General features: G+C 37.9%; 1 protein-coding gene across 1 annotated transcript in view; it reads left to right on the top strand.

Annotated features, from left to right (window-relative positions):
- Positions 1 to 23,947, top strand: part of LOC140858756 (uncharacterized) — a 32,026-nt gene extending 8,079 nt beyond the window's left edge. Inside the window, exons 2-7 of the mRNA XM_073260056.1 lie at positions 13,949 to 14,193; positions 14,273 to 14,476; positions 14,579 to 14,671; positions 14,832 to 14,933; positions 15,027 to 15,386; positions 23,804 to 23,947. Coding sequence (XP_073116157.1) covers positions 13,949 to 14,193; positions 14,273 to 14,476; positions 14,579 to 14,671; positions 14,832 to 14,933; positions 15,027 to 15,386; positions 23,804 to 23,947 — 1,148 coding nt within the window. The remainder of the gene's footprint in view (positions 1 to 13,948; positions 14,194 to 14,272; positions 14,477 to 14,578; positions 14,672 to 14,831; positions 14,934 to 15,026; positions 15,387 to 23,803) is intronic.
- Positions 23,948 to 24,003: the final 56 nt, after the last annotated feature.

Below are 24,003 nucleotides of genomic sequence, written 5' to 3'. Positions count from 1 at the left end.
GTTTTCATCGTTTTAATTTTTTATTTATTAGCGACATTATAATTCATCGTAAATATTTTTTTACGATTAAAGTTTTTTATCATTGATTTTTTAACGATGAAAATTTTTTGTCGCAAATACTTTTTATTAGTGATAAAAAAAAATTTCCGTCGTAAAATATTATCAACGATGCGATTATTTACGACGAAAAATTAGCGACGAATTTTTTATCGTTAATAATTATTAACGATGAAAATTAATTATTAATGATGAAAATTTTACGTCGCTAATAATCTATTTTATTGTAGTGGGGGTTATAAAGAAAAAAGATAACAGAAGGAAAAAAATGAAAGAAGTTAAATGCACATTCATGATTTCCTTCTTGAGCTACTCCGTGAAATCCATCAAATGTTCTTGCTCTCCAAAAGTTACCGTTTGCTAACTTCTATTTTAGATCCTGCAATATTTGTGGTGTTGTTGGCTTAGAGTGATGAAGTTCTGAATTTTTGCAGTTCAGGGACAGTCTATTGGATTCAAAAGAAAAAGAAGATCACTTGAACATATTATCTTCCACAGAGGCGAACAATAAAGAATGGAAGAAAGGGTGCTCTCGTTTCCTTTGGACTTTATTCACTGTAATTTTTCCCTTTCAAAAAGTGACCATATTTCCTCGCTCAAAAAATAAAAATAGAAAAAGAAAAAAATTCTAGTCGTCGACATGTTTTTTATATAATTTAAAGTGTGCATTCGTTAAATGTTAATGCCTTGCTGTCTTATTAAAGACCTTCCCTCATTTCTACCAAAAAAAAAAAACAAACTCCCCTCACTACAACACCTCTCCCCCAAAACCACCAAATATCGATTTAATTTATTAAGAAGTGAAGGAGAAGAAGGTACAAAGATACTTACAGCAGAAGAAAATGAGAAAGATTACAGGTGATTTCTGTTGCACCTTAAAACATAACCATGACAGCGGCGACCAGAACTCGAGCAAAGCTGACCTCAAGCCTCAAAGCATGCAGTGTAATGGCAGCCATAAGATCTGCTCAATTGGAGGTTTTCTTGCCTAAAAAGGCTCTGGAATCTTGCTTTTTCTATACTTGCCAACAGATGGCCGTACTCACTGATCACAGGCCTTCTTGTATTCCTTGCTAATTCACTTCTTCTATGTGGTCCAAAATGAGAGTAGGGTAAAAGATCTACTCTTAATATGAAGTGCAGTTCTGAGAACAGTCCATATACTCCTGACAAACGAATACTATAGGAATAAATGGTTGACAGCTTTTATGCCCATTTCGCACACACAGCATGCATCGTTGGTCCACCTGCCATCCTTTCTGTTGAGATTCATTATCAAGACCCAATCCAAATAGGATTCCATCTCTAGTTAATCAGTAATTTTTCATGATTTTAAGATTTCATTCCTAATGTTACTCTATTAGTTATTTTTTTTAAAAGATTGTCAGGATTTATATTCCAGCAGGTTTTTGGTTTGTGAGTTCATATATGGGTCAAACTCCTATCAACATGGTGCTCTATCTAAAAAGATCTTTGATATCTTCTTGGTATATGGAATCATGTGGAAGATGATGGAAAAAAGAGAGGAGAGAGATTATTTGTTGGTATGAAGACTCTTTTATTTGATATTTTTGTGAGTTTTTAATTTTAATTCTTTATTGAATAAATTCAGATTTTTTTTTTATTTTTTTTTCATAATTTTTTTGTCATCAGTCCCTACAATTTTTTTATTTAATATTTATTTTAGATTTTGGGCCGATACGGTCAAAATATTATGTGTAGTGTACTGTTCTGCATCTTTTCATGCTAAACTTTTCTTGGTCTGAATTCTATTTCAAAGAGCAAGCCTTTACTTTTTTTGGTGCAGCTGCTTTCAAGAGCTCCTTCTCATACGGGATTAATAAATCTCCTCTATTTGGAAATTTGTAGTGAGAGGAAACTGAGAAGCTGCAGTGCTCAGAGAGTTTCCAAACAGCCTGTATCTCACCATACGGAATTGCTTTTGGAGGGCCTTCAAGTTCTTTTGGGTGATATTTAAAATAGCTTTTTTTTCATCATCAAAAACTAAAAATAAAAAGTGTATCAGAAAAATAAAAAGCTCCAACTTGAAGGTTTTAGGCAAAAGCTCTGGGTTAGATGATGCGTAAAGCCGCCTATTTTTTGACAGAGAGAAAGCAAGAGGAGGGGGAATACATGCTGTTTGGATAATTCTATCACATGTATCTGGACCATCTAATAAAAAGTCATCATATCATTCAAAAATAATGAGCTTTTTTATATTCAAAACAATAAAAGTTGCTAGATTGCTAATTAGGATTAATATCGAACTTTCTTCCATTAAAAAATTTCAACCAAGTTTGGATAACAGTGAATTTTTTTTCATTTAAAATATTTAACTAAACTTGGATGAAAATAAATCTTTTTCCAACAATGAAAGATATGATAATTTTTTATTGGATGATCCAAGGTACATATAATAGAATGGTTTTAACCAATAATTTTTCAGCAACTTGAGACGCCTTAGCTGAAGTTTCTAGAACTTAATTTTTTTAAAGATTAATTTAGTCACTAGATTCGAGTCTCCAAACACTTTTAGAAAATATTATTTTAAAATATTTTTAACTACTAGAATAATTTAAGATGATTTTTTTTTATTATCATTATATTGTAATAAAGATTTTGAGTTTTAACATCATGATGATGATAAGGATCTATTCTCTCGTTATTGTTTAGAGATTGCTGAACTAGATGAAAAATAGTTCAAAATAGGATAGAACAAAGTCGAATATTTATATTGCTATTAGAATAAAAAACTATCCGATTTGCTATTACGGTATCCTTTGTTACTTGATTGTCACTAAAAAAGATATTATATTATTTACTATATTATTTAGACCAAAATAAATTAATCTATAAATTAATAATATTTTATAATAATAGCTTTCAACAGTACAGTAATAATTTAGTATGCTAATATAATATAATTGTATTATTAAAAAAATATAATATTAAAATATTATAGAAATGCTATTATATTTTTAAATAAATATAAAAATTTATTACTTTTTATATTATTTATATTATATCAAATACATAATTCATAATTTAAACATATTTTATAGTGACAGTTTTGATGGTATACATTATTAGATTCAAAAGCACTATATAATATTTATTATTATTATTATTATTATTATTATTATTATTATTATTATTATTATTATTTGACATTAAAAATAATTTTTAAGTTTGGTTGCCAACAGATGTTAAAGTTTTATAATACTTTACAAATATAATTACAAAATTGCAAGCAGCTTTTTATTAAACCGAAGTTATACGGAAAAAAATTCTACTACCTACAAAAATGCTAAATGGACCTACGATTCTCAGAAACTTTGAGCAAACAGAAAATTCCTTTTCTTCCTCAGAATCCAAAAGCTCGATCGTATAAATATTCCAAGTAAATACGCTTGTAGTGCATCCAGATGTACAGCAAGATTATGTTTGACGGATGTGACATAGAGGATGAAAAATAGAAAAAGCACAAAGGCGACCTGAACTCGAGCAAAGCTGACCTGAAGCGTCAAAGCAGTCTAATGGCAGCCATATATAAGATCTGATCAATAGGAGGTTTTCTTGCCTAAAAATACTCTGGACTCTTGCTTTTTCTATACTCGCCAACAGATGGCCAGTAGCAACCGATCTCAGGCCTTCTTGTATTTATTCTATAATTCACTTCTTCCTCCATGTGGTCCAAAATGAGAGTAGCGTAAAAGATCTACTCTTAATATCGACTGCAGTTTTGGGAACAGTCCATATGCATGCTCCTGACAAGCGAATACTATTGGAATAAATGGTTGACAGCTTTTATGCCCATTCTACACACACAGGGTGCATCGTTGGTCCATCTGCCATCCTTTCCGTGCTAAACTTGGTCTGAATTCTCTCTCTCTCTCTCTTTTTGTTTTTGGGGGGGTGAAGGGTCTGGATTCTATGTCAAAGAGCAAGCCAGATGTAAGTCTTTACTTTTTCAGATGCAGCTGATTTCCAGAGCTCCTTCTTATATAGACTTAATATACCTTCTCCATGTAGAAATCTGTAGTGAGAGGAAACCGAGAAGCTGTAGTCCTCTTGAGAGCTTCCAAACAGTCTGTATCGCCCCATTTGCAATTGCTTTTGGAGGATCCCCTCTAGTTCTTTTGCGTGATATTCTAAAACAGCTTTTTTTTCTCCTCCAAAAACTAAAAATAAAAGGTCTGCTATTAAAATGAAAAGCCCCAATTTGAAGATTTTAGGCAAAAGCTCTACCTGAGATGATGCATAAAGTCTCTTCTTTTTTTTCCTCAGAGAGAGAGAGAGAGAGAGAGAGAGAGAGGGTGCCTTAGATTATTCAATAAAAAATCATCACATTATCGCAGAAAGAGTGAACATTTTTTATTTAAAATAATAAAGATCGCTAGCTAGCTAACCATGGTTAATATTGAACTTTTTTTTTATTTAAAATTTTCAACCAAACTTGGATGGCAAGGAATTTTTTTTTCCTTCAAAATTTTCAACTAAACTTGGATAGCAGTAAACCTTTTTCTAATAATGAATGAGGTGATAATTTTTTATTAGATGATTCATGGTATATATGATAGAATAGTTTTTAACAATTTTGATAATATATGGTGCTAGATTCTAAAGCACTATATAATATTTATTATTATTATTATTATTGTATTGATACTAAAAATATTTTTTAAATTTGGTTGCCAAACAAATGTTCAAGCTTAGTAATACTTTAAAAATATAATTATAAATAGTAAGCAGCTTTTTATGAAACCAAAGCTTCATAGATAAAATTCTACTACCTACAGAAATGCTAAATGGGGCCAACGTCTCCCAGCAACTTTGAGCAATAAAAAATTCCTTATCTTCCTCAAAATTCAAAAGACTGATCACATAAATATTCCAATTAAATACTCTTGTACCCCATTTAGATGCTATAGCAAGATTATGTTTGACAATTGTGGCATGGAGAATGAAAACAAAAAAGCACAAAGACGGTACTTTCCTCTCATAATCTGATCGTGTCTCCACTGCGCCCTCAATGACCATGAATGCCTTGTCCTGATATCAAACACGAGGATGAAAATGAAATTTAATATCCAAAAAAAAAAAAAAAGGAATCTAGTAGGATCTAAAAGTTGAAGTTAAGGAAGGATTCGGAAGGTTTAGTGCCACATATTGCGATTGCAATATACTATGGCTTAATCATTTTAATTTGGACCTTCCCTACATGCTATGCCTCTTTCCTAAACTTCTACCAACAATTCTCACCTAATCCAAAAACAATATGGAAAAAAATCCTCAATCTAAATTCAAAAGTGATCACTCCAATACTCCATCCACGCCTCCGCTCCCCCTCCCTCGACAACCCACTTTCTTTCCTTTCTTTTATATATATATATATATATATATATATATCAACAATTCTCACCTAATCCAAAAACAATATGGAGAAAAATCCTCAATCTAAATTCAAAAGTGATCACTCCAATACTGCATCCACGCCTCCGCTCCCCCTCCCTCGACAACCCACTTTCTTTCCTTTCTTTTATATATATATACACACACACACATACATACATCTGTTTCTTTCTTACCAATTGTCGAGAATAAAATAGAATACATAAAGAGGAGTATATTTATTAATAAGATAAATTATAAAAATATCTCATCTATTTTAGTCCAATTTCATTTACACCCCTCAACTTTAAAATGTGTTAAACCAATCTTTCAAATTTTTGAAACATTTTAATATGATCCTACCATTCACTTACCAACAAACAATGTTAATTTTATATTTTAATAGATAAAAATATTTTTTGCTCATATTGGATGAATTACCAATAAGGAAAAGATTGAGATGGAGGGAGTTGCATAGAGGGAGAGGATGGGATCATGGAGGTCGACATGAAAGGGGAGATGGCGTCAAAGACCTCATAAGTAGGATTAGAGGAGAAGGAAGATAAGGAGGAAAAGAGGTTAGGAGGAAGGAAAAGGGAAGGAGAGAGAATACTCATGGGTGGGCTTAAAGAAAAGAAAATGATGAAGAGAAATGGATGAGAAGGAAGGAGATGAGCGAGAGAGAGGGGCTACCGCAAGGAAGGATGGAGGTGAAGGGAGTTACATGGAGAAGAGGTCATGAGTAGGCTTGGAGGAAGAGGAGGAGGAAGGAGGGGTCGTGGGTGAGCTTGAAGGAGGAGGAAGAGAGAAAAATGTAGATAAGGAAGAAAAAGAGGAAGGAAAGTAGAGATTGCTATGAGGAAGGGGTGGAGGTAGTGGGAGCCATCATGGAGAGGGACATAGGCAGACTTGGAAGAAGAGGAGGAGATGTGGGAGAGGAGGAAGGAGAGAATTAAAGGAGAGGAGGGGGAAGGAGAGGTCGTCGGTGAGAGGAAGAGGTGGAGGTGGTGGGAGCCGCCATGAAGAGGGATATAGACGGACTTAGAGAAGAAAGAGAAGTGAAAGAGGAGAAAAGGGATGAGAAAGAAGGAGGATTCACTGGCAAGGTGGGCGGAGGTGGTGGGAGCCACCATGGAGAGGGACATGAGTGGGCTTAGAGGAGGAGGAGAAGTGAGAGAGGAGAAAAGCACTACAGAAAAAAAGGGAAATACCAACCTTTTTTTGCCGACGCTTTTGGAAAGCGTCGGCAGGTTGCGCTGACCTGCCGACGCTTTTAAAAAGCGTCGTCATTTAACGACGCTTAAAAGCGTCGTAAATCAACGCCGACGCTTTTAGCAAAAACGTCGTTAAATTAAGAAAATACCGACGCTTTTTTACTGTATTTAACGACGCTAAAAAGCGTCGTTAGGTTCGTTTAATACACCCGATCTCCCGTGCCCTAATCTATCTCCCGCCGCCCCATCGATCCTTTCCTCCGCCGACTGCCGACCCCATCTCTGCCACCGGTAGCGCAGTCGCCGTCCCACTTTGCCATCGCTTTCGGTCCTTCCCCCTGTCGCCGACGATCGCCGGCGCCGACTTCTCCTCTCGTTTTTTCCTCACCGCTGCTCGATTCCGTCTACGATCGTTCGATCCCGTCTCCGATCCCTCTAAGGCTGTCCTTTCCGCTTCTCGAGCTCTTCCTCTTCCCGGCACCGGCGCTTTCTCGTCTCTTCGAGGTTTGATCTCTTCTTCCCTTCGATTTTTTTCTCTCTCATGTCTAGTCTCACCCCTTGACCGGAACCCTAACCCTAATTTACTTCTTTCTTGGTCGGCTGTCATCACTACCCGAAGGTCTCCAACAACGACTCCCCGGCCTTCAGCGTCTGAGAATTGAGACAATATGCGAAAGGAGGCCGGTATTGGGACCTGATCTCACGCATCCCCGATACCGGAACACTATCTGAGATTAGGAGCAACTTCAGCACATTCCCTCCTTCCTTTTCTTGCTTTTGAAGACCATCTACAGTTCAATATCATCCAGTCCTTTTTAGGTACAATCCTCTCTCTCAAATAAAATGGAAATTAGTGAGTGTAATTATTTATCTTCCCTCACATTCTTGTTTGGAAATGGCAATGGCTTACATGTATGGATAATGCATCTTCCAATCAATTGGGCTTGATATTCAACCACTACTTGACTTCACACTTTACAATTTGAGTCCATCAGCCTTATTGTACTGAGATAATTTGTTATATCTAAAATCCACAAGTGCTATTGTATGTAGGAGCTTTCTGTAACTTTAGGAACATACCTTAAAATGCGGGTGCCTTGATAAAGTTTTATTTTGCAGCTTAAACAACAAGTAAAATAATCATGGAAATATATATACAACCATACCTCCAATTCAAATACAAATAGAAGCACCAATAATACAAAAGATACTAGGAATTAAACTATTAAGACCATATGAAATACCAATTCATGGATGGAATTTCATGAGATAAAATGGGTTATTATTGTCAGGAAGCATATGCTAACCATTCCAAAATTAGAGAAAACACTAGATAATTCACGAACCACTCTGGTGCCCTAATATAAGAATGAAGTGATAATATATTGCAGCAACAACAAAGGACTTGAACTTGAGGCATGCTATGATTATGAAGGTGGGGGAATTAAGGCCAGAAAGCAAGAAAAGTAGAAAATGTTACAGGAACTAATCCAACTTTATGTGGAGAAGATAAACCATTTATTTTAATTCTATATTTTAGCAATAGATGAAAAGATTTAGAGAGCACATAATTATTTTAATTCTATATTTTAGCTATAGATTAAATGTCTATATTTTTTTCCCCTAACTTCCTTATAAAATCTAGTTGTTACAGACCTAGTTAAACAATTTTATCCATGAGTACTGTTATAGCTTCATTTCACAATAACATTTAAGAAATCATACAACATAACCCTGGTCCACATTAGTATCTGAAAATACCCGCTTCCTCCTTTCTTTATTATGGTGACTCAAGCATTGTTGTTAAAATCTTATGATTAACAATCCACATGTTGCAATCTGGATCAAATGACCCTAACATATCTGGATCTCATCCTGGATTGGGATACGTTAGGATCATAGGATCTAAATTTGTATTGAGGATCATATAGTCCTTTGGATCATATGATCTGACTGGATCATGCTATTTAGATATTGAAGAGAACATTTTCAAATACTTTACAACTGTATGTTAAACTCTTATTCTTGCTTTTTTCCTAAATTCTACCTAAAATAACTGATAGGCATTAGATAAATATCTTGAAAAACCAAAGACAATTTTGTTTCATTAGGAGTGCTATCTACGGTGGAAAGTAAAGTTACAATGCTAATTGGAAACCCCAAATAAGCAACATCCATTTAAATGATGGCTCAGTTATCCAATTGCGACATACACATAGGGGTCACAACAAGTATAAATGAAGTGAAGACTATTATAACAATATGCGACATCATTTGATCAGTCCAATCAAATGACACTTGTTTTTTTTTTCCTTGTGGCTCTTAGCCTAATGCTAGCGAGATATCAAGCTTTTCATTTATCAGATTAGACTTCATTTTGTTGTGATTGAAAAGTTAAATATCTTTTCTGTTATATGGAGATTATGAGCACATGGTGCATAGTTTTCTATATCATTGTGAAATATTCAAGTTGGTTGATAATCTCTCATTAAATTGTAGTATTAGTTGCAACTTTTTATCACAGAAATGGCTAGATTTTCAAATGCATGCTAAGTAGATTTTCATGGGTGTTTTTGTGATGGTTGTGAATTTAATGCCAGGCAATGTTAATTATGAATTAATTTTAAAAAAAAATTGCATTGCATAGAAACATAGACCCATCTTTTGATTAATGTACATATTCTATTATATCCGTACATTTATTTATTTTTGTACGGATAAAAGAATTATGTACATTGATCAATTGATTGTCCAGTATGGACAGTTTGGAAAATGTGAGTAATTCTATAGGTCATTACCATAATCAAATGGTATGCTGAGAGGTTCGGAAAAAATTTCGGATGGTATTTTCCTTTTGTTCTTCCTATACGGAAGAACTAAGGGGAAATGCTGCCGAAATTTTTTTCGGCTCTTGTTGCATATCATTTGATTTTTGTAATTGACCTATAGAATTAATACATTTTCTGAATGGGATAGGACCTTCTTTACCTATTAGTTGATGATAGCAAGCATTTACTATGTAAACTTTATCTAGCTGTTATTTTTTTGGATTTTATGAAATGACTGATATTTTTTACTCATTGCATTAATATAGATTGTATAATTTTTTTTTATTTTTAGATAAATTGCAAGTTCGGTCAGTTTTATCCTACAATGGACAAAAGTTGGATAAATAAACCAAGGAATAGTAAAGAATATTTAGATGGAGTTCATGACTTCATTAAATTTGGTATGGAGAAAAGTAGTTTGAATGGAAAGATTTTATGTCCATGTCGGAAATGTGTAAATAGTTCTTCTTTAGATCCACAAAATGTTGAAGAACATTTGGTATGGAATGGTTTTTTAAGAGGTTATACCGACTGGATTTTTCATGGAGAATCTATGTTGCCATCATCATGTAACCAACCCCTGACTCATTGCGGATCCACTAGCCTAGAAGACAATTCTGCAAGAGATGATGATATAAGGGATTTGATCACAGATGCTTTTGGATTTGATGTTCAAAATTTAGGAGAATCCAGTAGTATACAAGAAACAGTTGGGATGTTTGATGGATGTACGCATACGGAACGTATGCATGTTGAGGAGCCCATACATACATCTAATGATGAGACAGCTCGTTATCACACCTTAATGAAAGATGCAGACGAAGAATTATATCCGGGTTGTACAAAATTTTCTAAGATTTCTTTTCTTATACATTTATTTCATATAAAATATTTGAATGGATGGTCTGGAAAGAGTTTTACCATGCTGCTCAAGTTATTAAAGGATGCATTTCCAGAAAGCACTCGTTTACCACCATCGTATTATGAAGCCAAGAAAGTAGTAAAGGAATTGGATCTTGGATACGAAAAGATTCATAGTTGTCCGAAAGATTGTATGTTATATCGGGGTGAAAATGCTAATCAAGAGTCATGCAATGTATGTGGATCTTCAAGATGGATAACACAAAAAGAAGATCGAGATGATGTACTGAATGAATTGGATGCAACGCGGAGTAAAAAGAAACCGGCCAAGGTATTGCGTTACTTTCCTCTTATACCTAGATTGAAAAGGATTTATGCATCATCAAAAACAGCTTCATCAATGAGATGGCATCATGAAGGACGTACAAAGGATGGAATGTTGAGACATCCTGCAGATAGTCTTCAATGGAAAGCATTTGATGATAGGCATCCTGATTTTGCCTCTGATGTTCGCAGTGTTAGGTTTGGCTTAGCTTCTGATGGCTTCAATCCATTTCGGACCCTGAGTTCTACCTACAGCACTTGGCCAGTCGTTTTGATACCTTACAATTTGCCACCGTGGATGTGCATGAAACAATCATCACTTATCTTGTCAATGGTTATTCCAGGAGATAAGGGTCCAGGCAATGATATTGATATTTTTCTACAGCCTTTGATAGAGGAATTGAAACAGTTGTGGGAGGGTGTTGATGCATTTGATGCTTCCAACGGCCAAACATTTAAATTACGGGCAGCTTTGTTATGGACTATTAATGATTTTCCAGCATATGCCAATTTATCTGGCTGGAGTACAAAGGGACGGGTCGCATGTCCTTGTTGTGGAGATTCAACACATTCAATTTGGTTAAAACATGGAGGTAAATTTTGTTACATGGGACATCGTCGATGGTTGGAAGCAAATCATCCGTTTTGATTTCAGAAAGATTTGTTTGATGGTACTATAGAATTGGGATGTGCCCCTATTCCACCTTCTGGAACTGATGTTCATAGACAAATGGATGGCATGAATTACAGCTATGGTAAGCACTCAAAGTCCTCTAAAAAAAGAGGAAGGGATGATGTTGAAAGCTCAGTGCACGAAGGGTTACCAGAGGAAGTCAGTATCAGTACTATAGATGCAGAGTTGTTTCAAGATCCAGACAATTATTTCGAGGATGAAAATGAGGAAGACACACAGATAGCATCTACACAACAGCCAAGTAAACATTTATGGAAAAAACGAAGTATCTTTTTTGACTTACCTTATTGGAAACATAATCTTATTCGGCACAATCTTGATGTCATGCATATAGAGAAGAATGTTTGCGATAATTTACTTGGAACATTTTTAAACCTTGATGGAAAGAGCAAAGATAACATGAAGGCACGTCTTGATTTAAAAGAAATGGGTATCCGACAGGAACTTCATCCTAAAATGCTTACTAATGATAGAATTTATGTGCCTCCTGCATGTTACACAATGTCTGCTCGAGAAAAGGATAATTTTTTGGGAGTTTTGAAAAGTATCAAAGTACCCGATGGATATGCATCGAATATTTCACGATGTGTGCATCTAAAGGATCGAAAACTTTCAAATCTTAAAAGTCATGATGGTCACATATTGATGCAAGATATTTTTCCAATAGCTTTAAGATCGTCATTGCCGAAACAAGTTGTTACAATTGTACTTCGATTATCGTCATTCTTCAAGGCATTATGTTCCAAAGTTATTGATCCTCGGGAACTTGATCAGTTAGAATCGGATATTACAATTACACTTTGCCAGATGGAAAAGATTTTTCCTCCTGGATTTTTCACTATTATGGTACATCTGCTCGTTCACCTAGCTTCAGAAGTTAAAGTTGGTGGACCGGTACATTATAGATGGATGTATCCTATTGAGAGGTATTATTACAAACCTTAAATCTTTTGATAATTTTATTAGAAACAACAGCATACTGATATTTTAATAAATATTTAATTCTTGAAGGTATCTTGTGCGTCTTAAAGATTATGTGCGAAATAGAGCCTATCCTGAAGGCTCGATTGCTGAAGCATATATTGCGGATGAATGTTTGACATTTTGTTCAAGATATCTTCAAGGTGTAGAGACTATTTTTAGTCGACCTCAACGGCATAATGACTTTGTGGAGAATGCAGAACTGTATAAGTTCTTAACTGCTGGAAAATTCTTGGGAAGAGATGAAGGTATTGTACTTGATCAAAAATCCTTAGCACAAGCACATCGTTATGTGTTACTTCATAGTGACATAATATCTGACCATCGCAGGTTAGTATATTTAAGGAATGACATCAAAATTTAAATTTATATTAGATATAATGTTCTAAATGATATATTTATATTTTATGCAGTGAATTTTTAATTTATCAGAGACGAGCCAATCATAACATTCGTCCTAATGCAAGGATTGAACAGCGATGGTTGGTCGAGTTATTTCCTATGTGGCTTTCGAATCAGGTGTGATTTATATTTAATTATTGGATATATTAATTTTTGATACATATTTAATATCAGATAACTCAACTGCACTTCGTCATATCATTTTTTGTTAGGTATCAAAGATGATGGAGACAAATAAGTCAGATGAACTAATAGCTCTTGCTCGAGGACCTAACAAGATTGTGAATAGATATAATGGTTTCATAATTAATGGCTTTAAATTTCATACTAGAGAACGGGAGAAATTTAGAAAAACACAGAATAGCAGTGTTATGGTGGAAGCGGATGGAAAATCCTATTATGGTGCACTTAAAGATATCTATGAGTTGGATTATTATGGAAAATTTAAAGTAGTACTGTTTAGATGTGATTGGATAGACATAAACTCACCAAGGGGTTTGAAACAAGATGCAAATGGATTTACACTTGTAAATTTTTCAAGGTTGATACACACTGGTGTGTTATTGAAGGATGACCCATTCATTTTTTCATCTCAAGCTCGTCAAGTATTTTATGTACAAGACGCAAAAGATAAAGATTGATTTACTGTCATCAAAACAAAACCTAGAGACTTATATGATATGGGAAACCAAGTGGAGGATGATGACGATGACACTTATACACAATGTATGCCCTACAATTTTGTGCCAGCTGATGATTTAAATGCTACGACGACGTTGGTTAGAACAGAATTCGAAGAAAACACTACTGCTTGATTGTTACTGGTAATAATAATTTATGATGTATATATTTTGCATTAATTATTGTGTTATTTTACTCCATATATTAACTGATTCTACCTTTTATTTATATAAATGCTAGGTGACATCATGCGTCGCAGGGGACGATATGCTGGTGTGCAGTTCCAGTTTTCACAGACAGAGGCCGATACGTCTTCTTCAGCACAGCAGCCTGAGGCCAGTTCAGCTGCACAGCATTCTGAGCCCTGTCCTTCATCATCAGCACAGCACGATCCTCCTGTTCATCAGCCAGATGATGAGATACACGTGCAGGGTATATATTGTCTTTCATGTAATTTTTTTTTATTTTATTTTATGTATATTTATGATATAGTTACTTTTATGTATTTTTTGCAGACGGATCTGGGAGAGTACGCCCCAGACGCGGACCCACAGTAGTACGAGATGTGTGGCAGATGTGTGAGGGCGAGAGGATTGTTGTGGAGTGCAATCAGCTAGGTCAGCCAATTAAGAAAGCTGCCTGCTTATTGACTTCATTTTTGGGGACTGTTGCTCGGAGGCCTCAGCTATGTCCGTTGGGCTATGCAAAATGGAATGACATGCTTCCAACGTACAAAGTTGAGCTCCTCCGAGTTATAGAGGTAATGAATTGATGTTCATACTGTATATTAATTGTTAATCATTTATATAATTTATTTCATTTAACTTTTTTTTTTATAGAGCAAGTTTGTTCTCCCTCCATCCACTCATGATTTTGTAATGAAGTCTCTCAACCGCAAATGGAAAGAATATAAAGCACAATTGAAGAAGGACTATATGAGACAGGGTATGACAGAGGAGGAGGTTGCTAGGAATTGTCCTCCTGATGTACCCCCTCATCAGTGGATGGAGTTGGTTCATTACTGGTTCTCCGAGAGGGCACAGGTATATTATCTGTTTATTATCTTTTTTTCTTAAATATTTTATAAAAATATTGATTTTTATTATATATTGTATATATAACAAGTTCTTTACTTTATTTTACAGACTTATTCTGCTATTGGTAGAGCTGCACGAGCAGCTCAGTCTGTTCCTCATACATCGGGGTCGAAGAGTTATGCACGACTCCGACAGGAGTTTGTATGTTCCTTAAACTTTCATAATTAACTTTTAATTTTTATGTTCAAATATTTATATAACTAATATCATTATGTATCGTGGACCATGTCTGTATCATGATACTCATATATTTTTTTAAATTATCATAACTGTTTGCTTAAAATTGAAATTATTTGTGTAGGAGGATGAGCATGGGAGGGAACCCGGACAAGTGGAGTTTTACCGGATGACTCATACTCATCAGGATGGTACTTTTGTTCGAGATGAGTCGAGAGATTTATATGTATGGCATTGTTAATATTATATTTTTTGCAATGATTTAAATTTAATTTTGTTAGCTATTAATGTATAACTCTTGTTTTCAAAAAAAATACAGGAGAGGGCTACATCTCTCATTGCGGAGCGTGACGACGAGTCCGCAGCATCTACGCAGCAGAGCCGTATCGAGGCCGAGGTATTCACAGAGTTGATGGGACCAGAGCGCTACGGCCGAGTGAGGGGTTATGGAGTAGGAGTCACCCCCACTCAGTTATCTGAGGTTAGTAGATATACGCAGCATGCTGCAACAGATGCTCAAGATTCACGCGTTCGCAGACTCGAGGCGGAGATACAGGAGATTAGACAGAGTCGTGCCGCTGAGATGGAGGAGATGCGACAGAGCCGTGCCGAGATGCAGGCCATGAGGGGACAGATTGATCGCCTTACATCTTTATTAGAGATGTATGGTTCATCTCAGGTAAACACATAATATTAAATATATATTTTTGTATTAATTTAATGATTTATATATTTTATTTATAGATATGCAAATCATGCTTTTGATATATTTTTTGTAGGCTCCTGACATATCAGGCACCCATCGAGATAGCGGCACGTCACGTGGAGACAACGACGACCATCCGCCTGCAGATTGATGTTATTTTATTTTTTTTATATTTTTATATTTATTTATATTACTCTTGATTGTAATGGACGATTAGTACTTTATTTTTATTTATATAAAATATTATCTTTTGGTTTGATTAAATTTTCTATTTCAGCTTGCTTTTGATGTGAATGATGGTGATTGTACAGGTGTGAATGTGAATGTGGTGATTGTACATGTTTATTGTATTGTACAGGTGATGTGAATGATGGTGATTGTACAGGTGTGAATGTGAATGTGGTGATTGTACATGTTTATTGTATTGTACAGGTGTGATATGATTTCGTACAGGAATGTATTGTATTATTTTTTTTTTAAATAATATTTGTATTTTTTTTTTCCTCTTAAAATCTTTAACGACGCTTATAAGCGTCGTTAAATTTGTCTTTTGCGACGCTTTAAAGCGTCGTAAATATTTACATTAACGACGCTTATAAGCGTCGTTAAATTTGTCTTTTGCGACGCTTTAAAGCGTCGTAAAGATTTACATTAACGACGCTTTAAAGCGTCATTAAGACAAATTTAACGACGCTTTAAAGCGTCGTTAATGTAAATATTTGCGACGCTTTTACAAAGCGTCGGCGATATTCGTCCCCACTCTTGCATAGTCGACGCTTTGCCGACGCTTTTCAAAGCGTCGTAAAGCCGAATAGCGACGCTTTAAAGCGTCGTTAATGACCATTAATAGCGTCGTTAATGGCCATTTTTCCTGTAGTGAAGGAAAGAGGAGGAAGGAGGATTTGTCGGCAAGATGGGCGAAAGTTGAGGGAGCCACCATGGAGGGAGATTGCTCACAAGCAGACTTGAAAAAGAAAAAAGAGGAGAAGTAGGTAAGGAGAAAGAGAAAGATAAAGAGGAAAGAGGGAGAGGAGAAAGAGGAGGATGGGGAAGAGGGAGGACATTAGCATTGGAGGTGGAGAAGGAAAGCAATCGAAAAGGAAAGAGGAGGAAGATAGGAATAAGAGTAGTTTGATCATTTTATAAAATAATGCTATCATTCTATTAATAGAGATAGATGGTAGGACTACATTAGAATGTTTCAAAAATTTGAAGAACTAGTTGATATGTTTTAAAGTCGATGGGGTATAAATGAAATTAAACTAAAATCGAGAGAGTATTTTTATAATTTATCCTTATTAATATTTAAGAGATTATGATGGCTCCTTTGGCCTTTTTTTCAAATGACCATCTTACCCTTATGTGAGAGATTACACATGATTTTTTGGGCCACAATACAGGATTATCATTTTTTTAAACGTTTCAAACAAATTTACCCATGGTGCAGGTGCCAGTTTTTGTCCACATACCTGCAAACAACATAGAAGCCTTTTTCCAACATAAGAGATATGGGATTAATTTTTATAGTGCACATTGAACACTATTTTCTAGTATATTTTAGTATGGTGCTTGAAAGATCTTTTTATCATTAATTTTTTTTTGATTATTTAATTTAAGATGGATGGTATTGATTTATTCATCGGTAATCGATTTTAACTGAGATATGCATGGCTGCTGTGGTAAGTAATGCAAAATATGGAGATATTTTCATACTGAAAGAGATGGCAAGTCTCTTGGAATGATGAATGAGTTTTGGAATAATGAGGACGATGGTGCAGGTCGTCATCATGGCGGTGGTGTAGGGATGGGGAGTCTATCACAACCAACAAAGAATAGTGTGGGAGGGGCCTTGCGATCCAAGTGGCCTGATCGGGAGATAGGGTTTGGGGGACGAGTAGGAAACCAACGGTCTAGTCCACGACGGCCTCAAGGGTCCTTATAATTCATGCATGACCACCACTAATAGGAATGAGAGAGGGAGAGGAGGAGGAGAGCCATCTGAGGAGGAGAAGATCATGGGAGGAGGAGAGGCACTTGGGGATTATGGGGTTGCTATTGCACAAAGATCATAGGAGATCACTGCTCAAGGAGGAGGACGGTGCAAGGAGAAAAAGGAGGAGGAGAGGTGGTCAACGTGGGAGGTAGCCAATGCAGAGAGGCAGTGAGTGGATGGCATAAGGAGAGAGAGAGAGGAGGAGAAGAGGTAGCGAGGGGAGAGGGATCGCAAGGGAGGCAGCTGACGTAGTGGAGAGAGGCTGAGGCGGTCGAAACGATGGAGAGACAATTAGCACAAGAAGAAGCGATGGCGAGGGAAAGGGGAGGCGGCCGATGTAGAGAAATGGTGAGGGGATAGTGTGAGGAGAGGGAGGAGGAGAGGCAATGAAGGGAGGCGGTTGACCTAATGGAGATCTTGCCGACACAGGAGAGGTAGTAGCGAGGGGAGGGGGAGGTGGCTGATGTAGAGAGGTGGCGAGGGGACAGTGTGAGGAGAGGGAGGAGGAGAGGTAGGGAGGGAAGAGGGCTGGTGTAGGAGACAGTCGATGTGGCAGAGAAGCAACCAGCGTAGAAAGAGGGGATGGCTAGATAAAAAAATTTTGGTGATCTTTAATTTAAACTTTCTTGATTATCTCTATCTAATAAAATATAATAAAGGAGTACTAAAGCAAACTTCTTTTGTAATTCTTTTAAACTAGTACACATGTAAATCACTAAAAAAATAGATGTAAAACCGGCCCACTTGGGCCATTTGAATTGAAGTTGGCAAGCCCATTGCCTACTTTAGTTTGAAATTTGAAAAAAAAAATTGGATCAGAGTGGGGGATCCCAATCCCCCATCTGATCCCCATCGAATAACAATAAGGCTGCCAACCCATGGTTGGTGCCAGATCCTCGTGCCAGTACGAATGGCCGACGGTCGTTAGAGGCCAGTGCAATTGACAAATGATTGGTATTAGGCTGGCCTTATCTCCACTGTAGCCATCTCTATTTAAAACCCCTCCACCCCTACTCTTGGCTTCATTAAGCTCCTCCCTCCCTTCCTCCTCATCTTCGGCAATTGATGAATCTCTTAACCAAGCCCAGCCACCCAAAGACCCTCCCCCCTCTCTCTCTCTAAATTCCATCATTCTTCTATTTTGATTCGGATTTGTTCCTACCAATCCCTTCGTCGCCTGTTCGTCGGGAACGAGCACCTGCAAAATGAAGTCCGCACTGACCGGAGTTATCTCCAGTAGGGATCCTCCGATGCTTAAGTCAGAGAAAGAGACTAGACAACAATCGAATAAAAATGGAGACAGAGCTCAGCGTATCAAAATTAGTTTACCAAAATTTGTTGCGTTACCTCTTTTTTATAGAGTAGATTGTCGTAACTGCCGGATATGGTCCCACATTTAGCGGCATAGAATCACGGGATGGTAATCTTGTAGTGGGTTATTAATCTCCATAGATTATGTCGCGATATCAGTGGAGTAACCGTTCATGATGGTTATGATATATTTGAATGAGTCGATCGACTGTTCGTCGGGAGTCGGTTGTCGGTTAGTAACTCTGAAATACCGACGGTTGAAGTAGCTTATTGTCTGTAGAGTTCGAAAATCGATCGTCTGTCGATCTTGGTTCGATAAGAGGTGTTCGGTTGGTCAGTCGAGAGTAGCATCGATCTTTTTCAACTGACATATAATCAGTAATCGCTTTTAGGATCGTCTGTTTGTTTGGTGGGTCAGAGTCGGACGTCGGTCGGTGTGTGTCGGAGATCGATCGGTTTATGGAGGTTGGTCGGTTTACTTCAACAGTTACCTCCTGACTCTCGAGTCCAATGGTGGATCATCGCGTCTGTCGTCATGTGGTTAATTGCCTTGGATGAAAGGAGTTGTTGTTTGTCATATCGAATTCCGGCTCTGACACCACCTTCGTTCGAGTATGGCCGAACAGTCATTTTATTGCTTTTGAGCCATCGTATTGGCAGGAGGATTTGGTGTCAGGTGTCGTATCGGGAAGGTGAGCCGGCGCCAACTGTTACATTGGGAAGGCGAACCGGCGTTGCGGGATTTAATACTGGCATGTAGATTTTTGCCACGTGTCGGGGTGCCATTGGGTCGGAGACGTTCACGTGGATAAGAATGACATGGTTCAATCTAGGGCAGGTGCGTCAAACCATCATCCGGTGATGGGTCCAGATGTTATCACGTGTCGTCATCCAGCGTGTTCTCGATCTGACCGCTTTCATCTAGGCCGTCGGGCATTCCTATATAAGGGGCTCTGTCAGTCAGGTATTCATCCTTCATTTTATCTTTTCTGGAAAGAGGGCTCTGTTGGAGAGCAGCTTTTGAGCGGAAGTCACCTGTTGTCGTTTTCCTCAGTCCAGATTTTTTGAGTATTTTCGATGAGTGAGGTTGCCACAGGAGGTGGTCGGTCGTGGCTTCTGACCGAGACTCCCTGTCGGACTCGGAGGCTTTTCCATTGTGGGGTCTGACCGTTAGTCAGTTTTGGAAGTGGCATCGTGCTTTAGGCCGATGTCAGCTTTTTACTCCTGGTGCCGATGGTGGGGTCGACGATCTATTTTTATGTATCCCGCATCTCCGTCTCAGCTGCATGATCAAAGTCATTTTCGTCGGTGGATGAAAATCTAAAGCCCGTCTCTAGCTCCGATTGTCGGTCGGGCTTCAGCAAGGAGGGTACAATTGTTAATTATATTTTTTATGTAGAAGTGGATCAGGCTATTGGCGTGGTTGGTCGGACAGTATGATCGGCCAACCATCTTTGCAGTCTGATCCGATTCGTACCATTTCTGAGCTGGAAGGTAAAGTTTGTTGGAGAAATTGATTCAAAGTAGGTCCACTGATTCTTCGACGGAAGGTGGCAACGAAGATTAGTCGGTGTATCTTTTTTTTTTTGTAAAGAAAGTTGTAATCAGACTTCGATCCAATTTTGTACTTTCTTTTCTGATAATGAATGAAAATATTTTTCTTCAAGATATAGAATTTTTGTTTGCTGAAATATCTGTGATGTCCGTCTGTGGAGTAAGCTCCAAACGTAGATTGTAGATCCGACCATTCCGCAGATTGTAAGGTCTGCTAGTCATGTAGTTTCCAACGTATTTAGTTAGGGTAACGATAGTAAGTCGTATATCCATTACCTGAATCTTGATCGGGTTCATACATCGTATTATCTGATAAAGGATGGTAAGCTGAATATCTCTCGACTGACCGTGACCATGTCGGTATAATTCCAATCCGACTTTGGTCATTTTGATATTTTGCTTTTCTTGGTTGATACCAAATCGACAAATTAGCCAGCCATTTGAACAGAAAGCTGACTATAGGGGCAGTGCGGCTTTTATGGAGGAAATCTGTGTGGCCGGTACTAGCCTCCCATTGAAGTAGATAGGTCGGTTCTGCAGGAGAATCGGGATGTAGTCGATGATCAGGCTATAGGCTTCTGACTTCTTTGAAAAATTAGACCCCAGGCCGTGACATCGATGATCCGGCCTCCACAACAAGAACCAATATTTCATTAGAAGTCTGGTTTACGATTCTGGAATAGAACTGTATTTTCAAGTGTATACAAGGATCATTGATAGTACAACTTTAGATTGTTGGCATTCCATGTTCGGGGAATAGCCGAATCTTCCAAGGTTTCGAGCCGATAGGCACCCGATCTGTTTGTCTCTGATATCTTGTAGGGTCCTTCCTAGTTCGGAGATAGCTTTTCTTGATCTAAAGGTTTTGAAATTTCTGCTTTTCTCAGAATTAAGTCTTCTAGTCGGAAAACTTTTGGTTTGACTTTGGTGTTATAGTACCGAGCTATCTTTTGCCAGTACATGGCCATGCGAAGTTGAGCTTCACGTCAGAGTTCTGATAGGAGATCTAAGTCGGCTCTCCGACACTCGGAGCTGTCTGATTCATTGTATTGCTCAACTCTTGTCAATGGTAATTCGATCTCGAGTGAGATCATCGCCTCCATCCTATAGGCTAAGTTGAAAGGAGACTTTTCAGTCGGTATATGGAGAATTATCCGATACGCCCATAAGACTGGATATAGCTCTTCGACCCAAAGATCCTTAGCCTCATACAGTCGGGTCTTTAATCCATGCAAGATTATTCGGTTAGTCACCTCAACCTCTCTGTTTGATTGCGGGTGCTCGACTGATGTAAGCTTATGTGTAATATGAAATTTCGTACAGAATTCTCTGAGGTCCTGATTATCGAATTATCGTTCATTGTCGGTGATGATGGTATGCGGCAGTCCAAATCTGTAGATGATAGATTTCTGGATGAAGTCTTCCATTTTGCATTCAGTGATTTGAGCCAGGGGTTCAGCTTCTATCTACTTGGTGAAATAGTCGACTGCGACTACTATGAATTTTCTTTGGCCAGACGTCGGGGGAAAAGGATCGAGTATGTCGATTTTCCATTGAGCGAAAGGTCAGGATGCAACAATGGATGTTAGCCGATTGGCGGGTTGATGCTGTACGTTGGCATTACTTCTGGCATGGTTCACACCTCCAGACCAAGTCAGCTGCATCTTTTTTCATGATCGGCCAATAGTAACCTTATCATAAAATCTTGTAGGCTAGGGACTTGCCTCCCAAGTTGCTTCCACAAATTCTTTCATGTACTTCTCTAAGTGCATAATTAGCATCGGTTGGTCCTAGGCACTTCAGTAAGGGAAGGGAGAATGACCTTTTATAGAGATGACTATCCATCATCACATACTGGGAAGCTGTCCATCAGGTTCATTTTGCTTTCATAGGGTTCTCAAGGAGGACTCTGTCGGACAGATACTGGATGATCAGATCCATCCAACTAGGTTCGGCTATTAGCTGCAGCACTTTTTTATTTTTGTCGATGCTCGATTGTTCAAGACACTCCATGAATGTTCGGCCCAGTGAACTGTAAGCAATCGTTGCCAATCTGAAAAGTAGTTGGCTCGAGCATTCTCGATCTTGGGTATGTAGAAGATCTTGAAGTATCTTAAATTCATCACGAGATCTTTCACCTTTTGAAGGTATATTATCATGATCGGGTCCTGAGTTTCGAATTCGCCTTTGACTTATCCCACGATCAGTTGAGAGTCGGTGAAGACTTTCAGACTTTCAATCTCGAGCTCCTTAGCCTTTATCAAATTGGCTAAGAGAGCTTCATATTCGGTTTGATTGTTTGAAGCTTTGAAGTTAAATCGAAGGGCGTACTTGATGACTACCCCTTCTAAGTTGGTGAGAATGAGGCCAGCTCCACTGCCTTGAGCATTCGATGCTCCATCTATATGTAGCACCCAGGTCGACCTTAGGTCGGGCTCGTGGGTTGCAGCCTCCTTCGTGGTTGCATCTTTCGACTTGTTGTCAGCTATTGTGCATTTTGCGATAAAGTCAGCTAGGACTTGTGCCTTCATGGACGACCGTGGTTGGTATTGTATGTCAAATTCACCTAGCTTCACCATCCACTTCGCCATTCATCCCGATGTATCAGGATGGTGCAGGATCGCTTTTAATGGTTGATCGGTAAGGACCGCAATGGAGTGTGCCTGAAAGTAAGGGCAAAGCCGTTGCACCGATATAATCAGGACGTAGATCATTTTCTTCGCTCTTGAATATCAAACTTCAATATTGTGGAGCACTTTGCTGGTGTAGTAGACGGGTCAGTGAATTCGATTTTCATCTTTTCGAACGAGTACCGAGCTAACTGCCTCGATCGATGTCGTCAAGTAGAGATATAGTATTTCTCTGACCTTTGGTTTTATGAGTAAAGGTGGAGAAGCCAGGTACTTCTTTAGATCTTCAAAGGCTTGTTGGCATTCATCTGATCAGGAGAAGTCATTCGTTTGCCTCAAAGTCTTGAAGAATGGTAGACACCTTTCAGCCGACCTAGAGATAAATCGACTGAGGGCGGCGATTCTGTCATTCAGTTATTGTACCTCTTTCTTTGTATTTGGATGCTTCATGTCGATGATAGCTTTTATTTTTTTAGGATTGGCTTCGATCCCTCATTGCAAAATAAGAAATCCAAAAAATTTCTTCGAGATCACTTCGAACGCATATTTGATCAGATTTAACCTCATTTGGTGTCATCGGAGTGTGTTGAAAGTTTCTTCCAAATCTCGAATATGGTTCGAAGTCTAGGTGCTTTTCACTAGCATGTCGTCCACGTATACTTTCATTTTCGTTCGATCTGTGCTTTGAAGATTTTGTTGACGAGTCATTGATAGGTGGATCTGATATTTTTCAGACTGAAAGGCATTATTTTGTAGCAGTATAAGCCCTTGTCGGTCACGAAAGCCATGTGTTCCTCATCTTCTGGTGCCATGCGGATTTGATTATATCCAGCAAAGGCATCCATAAAGCTCAGTAGTCGATGACCTGATGTTGCATCTACCAGTTGGTCGATCTTTGGCAGTGGAAAGCTGTCTTTCGGACAGGCTCGTTTCAGGTCAGTATAGTCGATGCAGATCCTCTATTTCTCGTTGGTCTTTTTCACCATGACTACGTTGGCAAGCCAGTCTGGATATGTGGCTTCTCTGATAAATCCTGCTGCGAGTAGTTTGTCGACTTCCTCGTCGATGGCTTTCTGTCTTTCCGAGGCAAAGGATCGCTTTT

The sequence above is a fragment of the Elaeis guineensis genome, chromosome 6 (assembly GCF_000442705.2).
Source record: "Elaeis guineensis isolate ETL-2024a chromosome 6, EG11, whole genome shotgun sequence".
Classification (NCBI taxonomy): domain Eukaryota; kingdom Viridiplantae; phylum Streptophyta; class Magnoliopsida; order Arecales; family Arecaceae; genus Elaeis; species Elaeis guineensis.
This window is presented reverse-complemented; position numbering and strand designations above follow the sequence as displayed.